Raw genomic sequence first — 17,754 nt, forward strand, 5'->3', positions numbered from 1 at the left:
TTGATTTAACCTAGTCTTTAAAGATTTTTGGCTTCTCTTTGTGTATTTTTGAATTTCTGGAGCACTGTGCGGCATATTTTATATATTTTTATTGAGTGGAAGGTTTTATTATGATGTTCTACCTTTATAGCTAGCGATCGAAATAAATGGTATAATTCAATCAGGCGCGTATTGTGAGATACATTTTCTTTCGCTGATGAGAGTGAGTGAGAAGAAATGGGCGTGCGGAACGCATGTAATGCACGCCCTTATCTCTCATTCACTCTTGTCACTTAACACGCGAGCAAGCGAAAAGTATCTCATCATACTATTATATGAAATGCAAAAATCCCTAAAAAATAGGTTAAACTATTTTTATTTATATAAAGTTCTATGATAACTTGTAATAAAACAAAGCCTTCCAACAGCTGATTATTTTTCAGTCAATAGAAATTTATGTCAGACATTATCTTACAAATTTTGATCGGCTGATGTGAGGCTTTTCTTAAAACATATCAAATTAACTTATACTATTGTTTCTGTGAGACTTTAAAATATTTTAATGCCATTTCATTGGTATAATTAATTTTTTTTACTGGTATTCTAACGGCCTAATGTAAATTTGAACCAATAGTCTTGAAACATATAATGGAATATTTGAAACATGAGCTTTAAAGATATCAACAACTCGTCTCTAGTGTATAATTAAAATTGATTTATTTAGCAAAATATCTTAACAATAAATTGACCGTTCAGATATATATTATACATACATATGTATAGCTTAGTAATTTGTTTTTCGGCAGTTGTGTTGTAGCTTAATGTTGATTTATATTTTTATTTTGTAACATATAAGCTTGGTTGTGAGTGATATAGTTAAATATAAATTTATTTTTGCTAAAAAAACTCATTAATTAATTAAGTTGAATTTGCGTTACCTTAGTGACCAAAACGCTGTTTTTGCATGAGTTTGTGTATATATCGTTCTCAAAATTAGATCAATTGAAAAGTCAGGTTATTTGATTTGCTGTAATGTTTTTTTTTATAATATATATATAAATCAAATTTATTTATTTAAATAAAGGTGTATTTAAATAATACAGCACTGACAATAACTCATATTAATTTATATATAACTCTTCTAGTGATGTTAATATTTTTATTGCCGTTTAGGACCAAATTATTATGTTGTATATGTATTTATGTCTCGTTTGCCTGCTTTGTATCATGTACTTTGTAAGTGTATTAAAAATTAGATAATCCGATCTACGAAGAAGTATATTTTGTAAATAGGGTATTTGATCAAATTGTGCAAGTTACATGTGTAAATAATATTTAAGCAGATTCCGAACCGTTTGAAGAGGATAAAAATAAATAAAATAAAAAAACGTAATAATTTAATATGTATTTGCAATAAAATATTGTAAAAATGTGTTAAGTTGACAAGTCTGAATGAAATAATTTTATAATAAAAAAGCATATATAAATATATGTAAATGTTGTAACAGCAAGGCTGTTTTTGTTTCCTACTTGTAAATATTGTCACAACATATTGTTATAAAATTTCATGATAATGTTTGGAAACTGACGACGAAGACATATTTTTTTTCTCATTTATTGTTTTGAAATAAAAGTGATGTTATGTATAAAAATATATTTATTTTTTTAATTAACTTTTCAATGCAGTACAGACGAGGTTTCGTATTTGCTTCGATCGTTTTTTAGCGATGTCGCACGTTTTTTGGATCGTTTCGGAAGAAAGTGGAGTTGCGCCTAACTGATGCATACCTAACATTAAGTCCTCCTTCTCATCTGCAGTTGTGCCCCATACGATAACCGTGCTTCCGAGAGGACCGCCACAAAGTTGTTCTTCTTCATGCGTCGGATTCGCAAGAAGAGTTTTACTGCAATATTAAATAATTATTTATACGAGAAAATAAAGTACACTGAAAAATTTCGCATCAAACGGGTAAAAAAATGGAATTCCCTGTGATGTACACCAAGTGTACATGTGCTAAATAAAATGTTGATTAGTTTTGTTTATGCTTTTAAATCGAGAAACTTAAGTACAAATTTTAATGTGTATCGAGCAGCTTTATTTGCTTCTTTTGAAATTTATTGAATTGAGAATTATACATTTTTTAATTACAAGGATTATGTTGGCGTTAAAAGATGCAGTGTGCATGCGACTCCTCTGCTTATATCACAATAGTAAAATGTCTTGCTAAATTTATAAGGGGCAGAACATCGAAGATGGCTTTCACAACTACTAAAAATGCTGTGATTATTATTAAAATAACGTGACAGTAACCTTTCAAAAAATGTAAAACTAGTCGCAACTGGGAATGTGTTGATCTCCAATGGAATTCTTTGTTCTTCATGTATGATGCAATTCCCTGAAGTCTCATCATATTCCACCTTTGGAAGAGTCGCTAAAAACAAAAAAAAAGTTAAATTACATTTGTTAAGTAAACGCACATAATTAACAGACAATCACCGGTTTTTAAAGCTGCGATTAGCGCCATAATTGAAGCGTCAACAATGGAACCTCCATAATTAACGCAAATTAAGTCACAGTGAACGACCCACACTAATTTATCCTTAACGATACACAATTTATTCAAATCGATGACTTTAGCGTCGTTAAATATGTCTGATACTAATTGGTTAACGGACTGAGCCAAGTCGCTGGGAGGTCCAGGCTTGAAAATGGGCGAGCAGAGAGCTGGAAGCTCCAAGTTTGTTACGACAAATCCTGTCTCAGGAGCTAATGCAGCCGGTGTGGTTATTTCCTAAAAGAAAAGATTGCTTTAATGATACAAAAGTTTAAAATCGTTAAATTTTTTACTCACTGCTTTAATGCCGCAGCAAACTTTAGTATCTCCCAACACAACCATGCAAGATCCGTCTGCCGTTGATATGGCTTTAGGATGGACCAATGCAGATTTGCATTGCTCGAATGTTCTGCCATCGGGACGAATATTGCGCGAGATAAACTCTCGCAAATATTTCTCCGGTTGGAGAACTCTGAAATTTTTAGGTTATGTTTGAGCGTGTGAAGCAAACTGTGTATAAATTGTAATATAATATATAAAACTGAATGCGGTATTGATTATAAGTGCGTTTTAAGGGATTAGTTCCATTTTTCCATACATACTTGTACACGTCAACCATTGCCGCTTTTTAAAATTGTGTTTTGACAGCTACTATCGGTGTTTCTATAAGTAAAAATTATAATTCAAAATTAACTAAACTCTAAACATTAAAATAATACAGTTCAAAGCACTACAAAAATATTCACAACTAAAATAAAATTATACTTTTTAAGTTTATACAACTTTTTGAGCAAACACATTTTTCTATTGGGGTAATGTCGAACATAACCAATTAACCCTTTCACCGTGGCTGCTATTTTTTCGCGCTATTTCGAAATTTACTAAAACGTAGGAAGAACGTATGGATGCCATAATTTATTTAAATATTATTTCAATAAAGTGTTTTTCAAAATTATACAAAAAATTGACATTTTAACAATTTTATTAGGTTCCAAAAACTAAATATTTTTTAATTGTTTGAATTCCAACAAAACCTTCATTTATAAAATAAAGTTACAAAATACTTGAACTTTTAATAATTGCTCTTTGTTTAGAATTCAGTTCATAAAAATGTCGTTTGTTATTTTTTTGCTTTTTTGTTTGTAAGTCTCTATTCAGCCCCCACTTCAATGACAAGTCTTTTACTTCATATTTTATTTCTTCATATGAACTCCGCACATGGCGTATAACGATACTTAATTGATCTGTCTTTGTAATGTCCTATGTTGCATAAAAGGGCAATGAATTTATCTTTCTAATTAGTTCTTGCTGTAAATGATTTCTTAGGCAGTGTATTATTATATTTCATTTTGAATTTTCAGACTTAAATGTGTTATCGATCCAGATGGCATATCTATTATTTGTTTTATAATAGAGTGGTAATTTGCAAATTATTGAACTTGACAAAAAATTAACATACCCATAATCGTTGTATTGAACAGTACTTCGATTTGTATAAATAATATATTTCACTAAAACTTACATTGTGTTGCTTGATATATTTGGTAAATAATAGTCCTGTAATAAAATAATAGTGCTTTGTCTTTCATGCCTTTATGCATATTATATAAACTAAATCACTTAATTTTTATATATTTTATTATTTACATATGGGTTTTTGAATTTATTGTTAATAAAACTTAAAAAGTTAATATAATACGAAAAATAATAACAGAACCCTAATTATTGCCTTCTAATAAAACTGTTTTTGCGGACGGTTGGTGACAGGTGACAATTACACGCAGATTGAGCCGCTGCAATAATATTTTTATTAACAGTTGATAATAGTTTAAAAAATATGTTACTTGATATATGCGAGTGAACGGTGGACGAGGCACCACCAGCCGTTGTGTGCCAAAAGAATGTGCTGCTCTCCGCCGTCATCGCGTCAGTGTTATCAGAGTTTTGCAAAGTTTTAACTATAATTAATTATGTAATAAATTGATAAATAAGCCATCACACTATAATAATTAATTTAAAACTTAAAAGCTTAATATACGTTATTATAACTATTTAGTTATGTTAACAAATATTATTTACTATTAATAATTTAAAAAACATAATAGTAGTGCAACAATGAATAAAAGTTCAATGACTGTCGGATTGCCCCATTTTGTAAGAATAGTCCATTTAATCCTTGCCCAAGTACTTATCATTATATTTAAGCATAATCTTAAAACGTAAGATATTTATGATAACAAAAAATACATTTTGCTGTTATACTGAAAAGACAATCACTATTGTTATATATTTTTTAAATTCAAATAAAATAATGTTTTTTACTTGACTCTCAATATGACGTTAAATATTAATATATTTTTTAATTTTAAAGGTTTGAAATCTCATGCCCCATAGTTCAAGTCGGTTTATTCTGCCCAATATTTTTTATAAATTTTCTTTACTTAAGCTTTAACTTTAACATACTAAGCAGGACGAATACTTGTAGTTTGTACTATTACATTAATTTATAAATAGTTTATTTTGCACATAACTGATTACGTTAACACAGTAACATCCAATATGGTGTAGTATGAGAAACGTTAGCGTGCGCGGATAGTAATAATACATTTTTAGATAAACTAAAGAAAATAATTTAATTAATTTTAAAACTTGACCTATTTGATAGTGACGTCATATATATTATTTTGTTGTCTCACATCTAATCTGATTAAATTCGAACTAAATTTATATAATCGATACATTTAAAATGACACGCTTTAAAGATATGTCATTATGAGTTCACAATTCTTAAAATATTGATATATAAATCCAATAAAACACATGATATTCATAATTTATTTTAATAATTTTTCATTCAATATATACAATTTACAATGGAAATAAAATTCATTTGATTTATTGGCACTATCTTATACACAATAGATTATTGTTAATATACAGTACATATTAAGAGGCGTATAATGATATTTAATAACGAATAAAATATAATATTTCACATTGAAATACTAGATAATAATAAATATTTTTAATTAATTAAAATTACAATTAAAAACATTTTTAATATATTGTATAATTATTTTCATGATAAAAATCGCTAGCGATTAATTATAAGCGTTGGATCAGGCTCTCCAATTACTGTAGTCCTGAAAAGAAAATAAAACAAATTAATATTTGTATAATATTAATATTATTATTTTATGCATTGTACATAAATACATTAAAAAAACTTATAGATTTTATTTCATTCCACAACCGTGCTTGAAAAATAAAAGTGCCATAGTTTTTAATTCAATGCCAACACCACAATATTTATTTCATAAATTTTGCCACATGAAGAGATGGTTAGATAAGTGCAGTGAAAATCGTGGAAAACCTAACCGACACCGGTTTAGTTTCGTACCGCTACGTGCGATTTTTTATAATGAAATTTCTTACGTTTGTCCGAATTTTATAGTTTTGTGCTGTACACCGATTTTGATAGGTACAATATGATCGTTTATGAACATGTGAGAGGTGTTTTTGAGTATACCATTTTGCGGTAAACTCTCCGTTTTAGCCAGTTCCAGCTTTCCGTTGTTAGCGCTGGCGTCTCCGTTATTATTGCTGAGGGTGGTGTTGTGTGATAGCGACTTAGTGATTGGCACCTTCGGGATGTTAATTGTCGGCGGTTGTGGTAGTATGGCGTGGCTGTATCTTTTATTGAAATTGGCGTTGGGCTCGTCGCTGTACTCGAACGAGAGGGCGCCGTTCTTGGCGTTATTCTCCTGGAATTCGACGCACAGTTAACGGACTAAGAATGGATTCGTGTCGAACGCCTTATATATTTTTTTGTTTTATTAATAATAATTAAAAAATATTTTTGCGAAAATTTATTATTTTCAATTCATAATAATAAATATTTTTTGCCAAGAAGCTTTGCTACCAAAATAAATATTAAACTATAAATTAATGATATATGTTGTAAAAAAATCATTAAAACGTTTAATAAACTACACAACATTATAAAACACTAAAAATCTCATTAGTGAAGGTAAAAAAGTTAATGAGAAATTATGTTGTTTCATTTTTGATACAACATAAAAATTAGGACTTGTGCTGTTAAAGTAATTTGAATACTATATTCAACTTTTTTCTTTTTTATATTATTAGGTGTGTGAATTTAAAATCTGCTGGGACCACCCATTGCATCAAAATTATAAAATATATTTATATTTTTATTGCATCTTTTGTTGTTATTTTTTTTTTTGGCGTAAACAAACTGTATTGCGTATATGATCGGATTAGACGGTATACATTAACAGTTACAAAACACATGCATTAAAATCATAGACTTTACTTTAATAAATGATGGGGTCGTTCTAAAAATCTCCATTATTGAACTAAAATGTCAGCGTCAAATGCATGTACCGAAGCTTGGATTACTCATTTCATAAAATGATAACTTTGCAGGTTTTTCCGATTGCGAATCTACCGTTACACGGTTATTGCCAATTTGATATAAGCTACAATAAGGGTATGATAAATCACATTTATGCCGTTTCAAACCTTTTTATAGAATAAAAATAAACATTGAAACAAGACTTAATATTCCCAAAAATGCACTTTTTTAGATAGACGTTTGTACGTTGTGAGTATCGTATGATGGGTTTATTTGATGAAGGCGGACCAATGAAATGTTTTTGTTAAATGTTAAATGATGCGTATGGACTGTGAACTTCTGAACATATTTTAGAGTACGTTTGGAACAAGTTTTAAAGTAGTTTTGATGATAATGATTAATATTACATATTTAGGAGACTATCCCTGTCATTTATTAAATTTGAATTATTTGCTTTGACTTATATAAACCCAAAAAATCCGCTTAAATTATTTATTGTATGTTAGATCTCACCGTCTCAGTCTTCTTCCTTAAATTCGATCTGGATAGCATCTGGGTAAGTTCCGACTGCAGCCTGCTACCAACCGGCTCGCTGTTCTTTGCCCTTCCGTCCGGAGTATCAACGTTGAGGAACTCCAGTTTAGAAGGCTGCTTTCGGAACGTATTTGTAGGATATTCGCCTATGGTTACAGATATTTGCTGACTGGCCTTTTTCATAGTTAGAGTCTCGCTTGGCTGCTTCATGAAGTATGTGGAAGGCGGTTTTGGTAATGGAGACGTTGGGTGATTCAGCTTGAACGATTCCAAGGACTCCATCTCGACCAAATCTGTTTTGGGTTTGATGGATTTCAGCTGGTTTGTCACCCTGATTACTGTATCATAATCTGGGGTTGGGGTAGTAGGCGGTTTATCTGCTGCGACTGTGTGATTTCCATTTTGGTGGAACTTCTTCAGTGGCGGAGGTGGTGGGGCTTTGGACTTGATGGGATTCGGTGCTTTCTTGTCCCCGTTTAAGATTTTGACTTCACTGTTCGAGACTTTGATGTCATCGTTTAATGGCATCTGTAATTCAAAACAATATATCATTACATTGCATATTGCCTATAGCTATGTAATGTAGCATGTGGACTACATAGTGATTTACAGATCACATCCATAGAAAAAATATGCATTTTTTGTCTAAATTCAAGGGGAAACAAATGCTTCTTCCCCCAAATCCCTTTAGGGAGGGAGCCAAAGATTTTTTTGACCCCTGTTTAGAATCCACGCCAAAATCAATAAAATCATGCAGCGGAAACTCTCAGTTATCTAGCGTTCATATTAGGCTCTTTTATAACGATATTGTGAGAATAAAATTAAGCATATTTGAACCGAATTTTGACCAATGGGAGAGCGAAAAAACACTTTTCAGAAGTCAAAAATCCACGTCAAAAGTAATAAAATCGTGCCGTCGCCGTCGCAGTGATAACGCTCGTTACTGAACGTTCACTGCGACGGCGAATTACGGTCACGCCCTCACAGTAATTCGCACAGCATTTTGCTATGCATATTTTATAAAATTCAAAAAGTTTAACGACTATGAAGGTGATTAATGAATTATTAAAATAATTCATGATTAATTAAAACAATTCATGAATAATTAAAATAATTCATGAGCAATCAAAATAATTAATGATAATCAATAATTATTTTTTAATTAAATATTATTTAACAGGCAGTTAACTGATTTTTTGCACTAATGAATAAATAAATTATTATTTGTAAAAACCAAGACAAAAATTTAGAATATATTCGAATATTCTAATAATTTATCCATTTTTATTCAGTTGAAAACTACGAATAATTGAGAATCCTAGTTGTGGCTTATTATGGTTTTATGTAGCTATGTCAGTGGCGTAGCTAGGGTATGTGCCGCCCGGGGTAATCCTTAAAATTGCCGCCCACCCCATACATTTTTTGTAGGGTCATAAAATCGGCATTTCTTAAAATAATAAATTGATTATTGTTAAGCTCTCGGTATTCGTAGATTTACATAAATTTTAGTTTATTCAGGGTTAAGAACCACACTAGACGATTCCATCGCGAAAATGCCGCCCCCAAGCAAGTGCCGCCCAGGGCGGCCCCCCCCCCCCATAGCTACACCACTGAGCTATGTTTATATTGATACGAAAACATATATTGAAAAAATAATATATACAAAACATTATATACTAAACTATCAATTTTCATAAGTTATTCATTTCATTCATTCATATTTGTTTTTATAAAACTAAAGATATTGCAGATTTTGGTATAAAAAATATATATTACCGGTGGTGGTGGAGGTGGAGGTGGCATTGAAGGAGATTTGATATTTCTTTTTGGCGTTTCTCCATTGTGTATTCCATTAGTTCCATTGATTCCATTGATTCCATTGATTCCGTTGATTCCATTGATTCCGTTGATTCCATTAGTTCCGTTGATTCCATTGATTCCATTGATTCCGTTGATTCCATTGATTCCGTTGATTCCATTAGTTCCGTTGACTACATTGGTTGTAGGTTTTTCTCTAGGAATCGTAGAAATCCTACTGTATGTGTCTGACTTAAGATCCTGAAAAATAGAAAACAGACTTTCGTTGAGCGCATAATGAAGAAGAAAAAGCTGTGAATTGAAGAAATGAGCAAATCGCGGAAGCTTTCATAATAACTCAGAGGCGTTGAGACATACGAACAATTTCTCAAGACGATCAAATTATGAATGAAAAGCGCGCGATGAGATTATTTTCAACAATACAATATGTTGTATATACATATAGATAGAAGTTCTCGTGTGAACCGCAAAAACGAAAGGTGTTATGTAGCGATCGCTAATTAATCAGCAAAAGAGCACTTCTTCGATCTTCTCCGTGCACCTTTTTGCTTGCAAAAGAAAATCGTCATGGTCTGGCTGCATTGAGCAACTTACTTCTAGATTATCATAATTGAATACGATTTCTTCAAAATATATAAATAAAAATATAGAAACTGTTAGTTGCATATTGTACGTATGAAATCTTTTGAGAAAAGAAAAGCTATTGTTCAAAACCACGATAAATTATCTGATAGAAACTAAAAATTATATGCATGTAGCCAAAAATCTCGTTCGCATTGAATTACTTTTCATGTATAAGTCATAAAAAAACTACGTGAGATAATCTTCAACGATTTAGAGGTCAAAGGTAAAAAAATGGCATTTCTTGTGTGTACATCATCAAAATCGATCCGCATTTATAGTAAATTGCGGATATATTACGTAACTGTTTATGAATATACATTTTTTTAGAATCGATAACGCGATGACGACATGCTTTTTGCAACGTTCGTGATTTTGCACTAGTCGTAAAATTCGATGTATCAAATAAATGCATAACAGATAAGCCTAGTTACAGAAAAGGCACGTGTCTATTATTGTAGTAAAATATTGTATATAATATGAATAGAAAAAAACAATCATAAGATTATTTGCTACATAATTATATGCCTTTCAATATCAAAAGAAGACATTTTCCTAGATGTTTTCTAAAGAATATGTTTTCTAAAACCTGTATTTAATTAATATTATACGTTAGTCTCACAAGAATTCCATAAATGTATTCATTGAAGATTGTATAAGGGTCAAAATGGCGTAATTCGTATTCCAGTTGATGTTGTTACAAAACCTAGTAATATGCGTTAATTGTAGTCTCACTATATTCTTTTTATAATAATCGTTATATTTCCTTATTATTTTTATAAATACTATATTATTGTTTATAGCTATACTTATTATTATTATCTTTACAAAAAGTATTACGTTTCAAGAATTTTGTATAGAAATGATGATGTTAAATAAATATTGTGTATTTTTTATTTTTAATGCTTGATATATCATATTTGTATACTATGATATTTTTATAACCTCAAATAATATTAAATCAGATTTAGTTTAATTTGACTGTTTTATAAAATTCTTCCACATAATAAAATATACACACAAAACCTAATTTCAAATTACTTAAATCACTTATTTCAAAATATATAAATGGTTCTCAAAAGTGAATGAGCGCATGAAACATAATCTATTGCTTCCAATCTATTTTAATATATTCAAAGAACACGCACCGACTTAGAATGCAGTAAAGATTTTAAATTTAATTTTAGTTACTGCTATTATTTTCAATAAATCCTTCGTCATAATCTGACAGGCGTAAGCCCAATGCGTTACAATGGGGTAAATCTGTACCAACTGAATAAGTCAATCAGATATAATGAAAACCTACAAAGTATTAACCATGATACCTATATTAATAAATATAAATTATTATATGTAATATTATTTATAGCAATAGAAGTCACTGCAGCTGGAGCCAGTTTTTAAAGAATAGCGCATTTTTTTATAAATACAAATTCTAGTGCCGCTGCCGGGGCTCGAACCCGCAACCTCAGAGTTACTAGTCTGAGATTCCGTCCTTGATTATTTATATACATATTTATAATATTAATAAAATTCGAAAACTAATAAACTTAATGATGAAAGATAAGATAAGATAAGAAAAATAATAACTGAACACTCATAATTGTTTTTGTCAAAAATCATAAAAATCAATTCTAGACTAATGAATTTCGGTTATTCTTTATACAGTTTTGTTTAGAAAAAATACCTATAGTTTTTATTATAAGCATAATTCAAATCGATTTAAAATATAAAATTGTAATACTATTTTCAACTAGTGAAAAATATTTTTTGAGTATGAATAACATAAACAAATAAACAATTTTGTGATTGCATCCTCACTCTTAGTTACTGTATAAAAGATTACGTGAAATATAATTTTATTTTATTTTTTTTAATTAAGCCGCCTTAAATGTCATACGTTGTCAACTATCATAAATTAAGCTATTATTTGATAAGTCAACTTGACACGTAATTCCATATAATTATAATATATGTTTTTATATAATATTGTATTACTAAATAGAATTTAACTATTGTCTTCAATATTTGAACATTTTAGTTCATTATCAAGCAATATATATGCTTGATAATGAACTAAAATGTTAGCGAAAATAAGCTATATAATCACCTTTCATGAGTAATTATGAATTCGTAATAGATAAGCATTAATCATGAAAATAAGTTACCTCCCAGATACCCTCCGAGCGTAAATGAACAATTTATAAGAATTTTAGAAGGTTTGGAACGTTCTGATCTAGTAGATATTTAGTTCATTTATCGTAGAAAAATACGTTCAACTATAATTTTATTTTTAAAGAAAATTTATAATTTTATTATCATTTTTATTTTATAACAACATATTAAGATTTAATATTATAATTATGATCGTAATAGTAACAAGCTTCAACAAAACAAAATCAAAATTTCAGTAGAAAGAGCAAATAATTATGTTTTATTTTACGCTTCATATTTGTTAATATCAATTTGACGTATTTTCACTGTTATTTATTTTTAGATCACAAATGCAAATAGATCAGTTAAATAAATATGCTTTGATTTTCGTCGGTTTTTAGCTACTCTTAAAACAATAGCGGTTAAAATTATAAAATGTAAATTTGAGCATGAAACTGTTACGCGATGAGAAGAAACGAGCGCAAAAGGTTATTATACGAAGAAGATATTCAAATAATTTGATTGATCAACAAACGCTATGTTAAGGCCAATAATTACGCTTTTAAAGTAGCATTCATGTTTATGGTTATTAGCCTGTTGACAATTTTACGTGTAATATCAATGCTCGTACAATGGGTTGTTATGACCATAATAATTACTCGTAATCGACAACGTATCGACCTATTTATTATCAAAAAAAAACATTCGATTTTAAAATTGCTGATTGGGGTACCAGATTGCATTGGAATTGAAATAAAAATATTTACGTTAAAAATTCGAATTTATTTGTCGTTTGAAAAAGCGGCGTAAAGAATGTTGTTATGGCCATAATAATTAGCCGCGAAAAATGACATTATTATTTAAACACAAATATTAAAAAAAATTCCAGTGTTGCAACAATGCGTCAGGTTTGAATTTTTATAATTTAAGAATCCCAATTTTTTTGGTCCTACGTATCGAAATTTTGGTCTCACTTATCACTATTATTAAAAATTATTTTCCTAAATATATTATTATTAAAATCACAATGTCGAGATTTAATTATCCACAGAGCAGAAAAATAGTGATTTTATTAAACATTCCGTTACGACATGACAGGTTAGCCCAATACGTTACAACGAAGTAATTATTGAGATACATGAAAAGTCTATAAATCAGTGATATTTATTTTATATACATGAAAAGTCTATAAATCAGTGATATTTATTTTATTAATTAAGAACTTAATTTCTCTCATTATGCAGTAGAGACAAGTTTTTATTAAAAGAGTGTTTTTATAGCGGTTCTGAATAATTAGCTCAACACATTATGGACTATTCCGACTTTAAAGGTACGAAATTTAAAGGTCCATAAAGTTGTTCTACGAAAAAAACGATGTTTCTAAATAAGTATTCGCATTTAAAAAATGGGTGTTTCCGCATTGCTAAGTGTAGCGTCATGTAGTTGAAAAATTAGTATGACCTAAAATAAGTAACGCATTGTACTGTATTGATCATTAATTATAATAATGTTTGTTGATATTGATTTAATATCTTAAATAAAAATGTACTGATGATTACACTATATAATATGTTTTGCCAAAATAAAAGATTTCTTAGATAAAATAAAAAGTTGATTTCAACTGCTTTCCCCAAAAGAGTTCATTTGGCCCCTTGTATTTTCGATGATATCTGCACGTCTTGACGAAAGCTAGATTTTTATCCATAAAATAATAATTATGTGATTTTATAAAATAATACAAGGCAAAACTGTATACTGACTAATATATTTTTTCAAATTAAAACATTAAGCACAAAAGTAATTGTTTAGTTACATAAAAAATACTTTGTATCATATTCTATCATCATCTTAAAAACGAGAACTTTTTGGAAAAACCTTGATATAGTTTTACTCAATAATTTGTATGGCAGATAATTGTTATAGTGTTATTAAGTTGTTGATAACTTGGCGTTCGTTATTGTTGGTCGTACAACTCGTATAAGCGATTGTTATGACCATATTAATTAGTCGTAATCGATGACGCTACAACCTATATATTCAAATTTTAAAATGGCCGATTTTGAATTGCCATGTCGCGCAATTTCTCTATAACATAGGAATTAATATAATTATATACGAAAGTTTTAAGGTTTTAAGAAACATAACGAAATAACAACGACTTACTTCGTACGCTTGAAAGACGAACAACGGTTTGGTTCTGCCCCCCATATTATCGAATTTTCACTTTTGTTCGCATCAACGTCTTGAGAAAATGCACTTTCCACCACAACGATCACTGTAATAATTCAACTTATCAGACTATGACATCGTCTGTCGGCGCCGGCAGAAACACAGCCACTAATCGCGAAACATTTTTGTGACAATAATTCGTCAGCGTGAAAATCGCAACGTAGATAATAATAACTAGGAAACGATAAATTCATCGATTAGTTTTCGCGGCGTTTTGTTTGTTATTTGTTTATATTTTTTTTGTAACGGTCGATTTTGGCACTCCGTTGCACTTTTGGTCACCGTGTTCTTGCACGCATCGCCAGCGATCGGAAGCGTGACGTTAGTTGCTTTTGCACTTCGGACGATGGAACGAGCGAGCCGGAGACAGGTAAGGAAATGACTGACTGGTGGCAATCGGTCTCAGCTGCGATTCCACTCCACTCCACAATAATGGCAATGCAGCAGCGGAGGGAGACTCAATAAATTCAACATTTGCATTTTCAGTTAACAATTTACATTTTGCACTAACATGGAAGTATAAAATAAAACCAACTCTTAAACTAAATCATAGTATACTTAAACCAATTCACCAAATTGACAAAAAAATATGTCTGCATATATAATTTATATTATGTTAAAAACAAATTAAAATAAAAACGCAAAAACAATTATTACTTCTCAGAAGTCAAAAATTCACGTCAAAAGTATTTGTTTTTTGTGCTCTCTTATTGGTCAAAATTCGGTTTATCGGAAAATTAAAATTCGGATTCCCACAATATCGTTATTAAAAATCCTGACATGAACATTAGATAACTGAACGTTTCCACTGCATGATTTTATTGATTTTGCCGTGGATTCTAAATAGGGGTCAAAAAAATCTTTACTCCCTCCCCCAATGGACAAAGTCATTTGGGGGAGAGGGCGTTTGTTCCCCTTAAATTTAGACAAAAAATGAACGTCATTTAATGAAATAAATATATTAAAAAAACGACCACTTATTGGCCAACTTTTGCTCCCCTAGAAAAAGTTAAAATAACGTCCCTGACCATAGAAGCCTGATCAAGTGCACACATAGAGATTATACAATACATACAGTACCCTTGAGCGTTTGAATTGATACTATTGAAAATGACTGGCTACCTAAGGTTCGTCTGTGATTATTTAGTGTGACCTTCACTGGTTACGAGATCAGGGCTAAACTAGATTTTCAACTCAAAATAAAAGTAGAAAGTTATTTTACTGTGTCGGTCTACTGGCGTATATATTGTCGGAGATATGGGTTAAGATAAACAATCGTTATTTGCACCCCCTAATAAGTCATAATAATTCGTTTTAATTATGCCGGTACGAAAATTTTAGCTCTACAACGCTAGTTTATTATTTACTTTTTTTTACCTCCGCATTAAAAATAATGATTAGATATTAAAAGAACAATTTTCAGAATTAAAAAATCTCTGGTTAAAAAATAATGATTAAAAGGAAAAATATGTTTAAAGTTTTAAGCAAAAAATATATAAAATAGATAAAAAAAGATGGGAAAAAGTTATAATAAATAAAAAGATTTACTCTAAAAATATAATTAAAACTTCAAGCACAAAATAAATGTATTATAATATATACAAAAATGCCAATTTAAATGAAATATGTATTAAAAATTATACACTTTTTGATATCTTATCTCTGTGGCAAACAATTTTTATAGTGCTTATTAATTTGTTTGCAGTATTATTTCATTCATAATTCTTGGTCGTACAAGCGATTGTTATGGCCATAATAAAAAATGGTATTCTACGACGCTTTGACCTATTTATTATTTCATATTTTAAAATGGCCGATTTAGGGTTGCCATGTCACGCAATTTACTCCGTAACGTAGAAATTGCTATATTAAAATGTGAAAGTTCTGATTTTTTAAGAATGACAATAAAATAACTTCTAATAATTAAAAAGTAATATTTTGCCAATTTTTGGTGATTCTTAACATATAATTATTTAATACTAACATAAACAATAAATTTAATAGCAATACAATCTAAAATTAGAAATAAGCACACATGTGTCTTTTCAATATTTCAAACTATAGCATTATAGATTATTTTTATTTTATAGTTAAATATAATCCCAGCAATGACTAATTTTAATAGAATTTTAATGTTAGCATTTTGAACGTTCATTTACTTTTAATTTAACTAAATCGTGTTTCTATTATTAAAATAATAAAATACAGACAGGAAATGCATATGGTAATTAACGTTGATGACTATCGTCACCTTGGCTGTTTTTGTGGAATATAATTTCCTAGATATAATTTTTTTATGAAAAATTTAAAACTTCATAAAAAAATGAAAACCATTAAAAAGCTACGAAAAGCTATCTTAACCGACAATAAATCACGTGTCTTTAAAAATTATGAATGCTAAAAAAATATTATTAAAATAAATATGCGGCAATCCTAGACTCAGCGTGCGTGCCCGAGCGCGTGCAAGTGTTGCACACATCTACAATAACGATCTAGGCCTCTAAGCTTTTAAAGTCATTATATTAGGATGTTACGCTTTTCCGCATTTATATTTCAATTATTGAACTATTAAAATAAGGTGATTTTAAAAATACTTTTAAAGTATCGATGAAATAATATTATATGGATAACATAATATTATTATTGTTTATCAAACGACCCACTAAGTAAAGTCTAAATTGTTCTTATCTGCATCTGGGAAAAAACTCAGATATCTTTCCGCATAATGTCCTATTACGTCAGAATTAAACTTCACAGAAAGGCAAAAAAGTAGCCTAAGATTAAAATAATTTTCCTCATTTACAACTCAAACGCTAAAAGTATATTGGTTTCTCGGTGCTATTCATCCAACTCAAATAAAAAAAATTAGACCATGACTTTGTAAGCAAGAATTTGCTGTTATTCATAACCATGATGGAATTATTATTATTGGAAAAACAGGCCATTGTTCTATTGGTGTTATTTTGTCTAATCTCTTCTAATCTTATCTGGGCCTAGTTAGTGTGCCAATTGATCCGAAACCAAAATTGATTGATTCGCTAGGTAAAGAGTGAAAACGCGAATCTCTCTTTCTAAATGATCATTTTCCAACTATAAACTCTCTGCAATATTCAGATATATCACGCGAGGTTAATTTCACTGCTCGTAAGTTCATCTCTTAACTACCGCCTTGTTCCATTAAATAAAGTGTTTTTTATCACGATTTTACTTTTATTAGTCTAGTGTATATAAGATGAACTAACATTTGTCTATTCAAGATATAATTATCCAATAATTTAGTCACTAAATATTATCTTAGTTAATTTTCAAGCTCGTTAATCTTTGTTTGTTAATGATTGGTTCCTCTTAATTCATTGTTGGTACTAATCTTTGCTACGATAGTCTCAGCATTGTTTTAAGTAATAGTTATGTAAGAGTATTATTCATTATTAATTATAGTTTAGAATTGCATTCTCTAACGCTTCACTAATTGCTGATTAAATATTT

At 29.6% G+C, this 17,754-nt stretch overlaps 2 protein-coding genes across 4 annotated transcripts in view; both read right to left on the reverse strand.

Moving 5' to 3' along the window:
• Positions 1 to 1,621: 1,621 nt before the first annotated feature.
• Positions 1,622 to 3,205, reverse strand: LOC148233489 (exosome complex component RRP43-like). Its single transcript, XM_088189278.1, has 5 exons — positions 3,137 to 3,205; positions 2,832 to 3,006; positions 2,477 to 2,771; positions 2,291 to 2,411; positions 1,622 to 1,883 (listed from the first exon to the last, which is right to left on the reverse strand). Exons 1-5 carry the CDS (start codon positions 3,151 to 3,153, stop codon positions 1,649 to 1,651), a joined length of 843 nt encoding a protein of 280 aa, XP_088045404.1. The 5' UTR covers positions 3,154 to 3,205; the 3' UTR covers positions 1,622 to 1,648.
• A 2,155-nt stretch (positions 3,206 to 5,360) lies between these two features.
• The window catches only part of LOC148233490 (uncharacterized), a 63,962-nt gene continuing 51,568 nt past the window's right edge, over positions 5,361 to 17,754 (reverse strand). The window contains exons 10-13 of one of the 3 annotated variants that reach the window (XM_088189723.1): positions 9,223 to 9,504; positions 7,426 to 7,974; positions 6,064 to 6,298; positions 5,361 to 5,677 (exon numbers count right to left, since the gene is read on the reverse strand). In XM_088189723.1, coding sequence (XP_088045849.1) covers positions 5,667 to 5,677; positions 6,064 to 6,298; positions 7,426 to 7,974; positions 9,223 to 9,504 — 1,077 coding nt within the window. In that variant the 3' untranslated portion in view covers positions 5,361 to 5,666. Of the gene's footprint in view, positions 5,678 to 5,969; positions 6,299 to 7,425; positions 7,975 to 9,222; positions 9,505 to 17,754 lie in introns of all 3 variants that reach the window. The other 2 variants (XM_088189722.1, XM_088189724.1) reach the window with 2 other exon arrangements.

Source organism: Plectrocnemia conspersa, unplaced genomic scaffold (genome assembly GCF_051122295.1).
Source record: "Plectrocnemia conspersa isolate PC_06_02 unplaced genomic scaffold, ASM5112229v1 ptg000008l, whole genome shotgun sequence".
NCBI lineage: Eukaryota > Metazoa > Arthropoda > Insecta > Trichoptera > Polycentropodidae > Plectrocnemia > Plectrocnemia conspersa.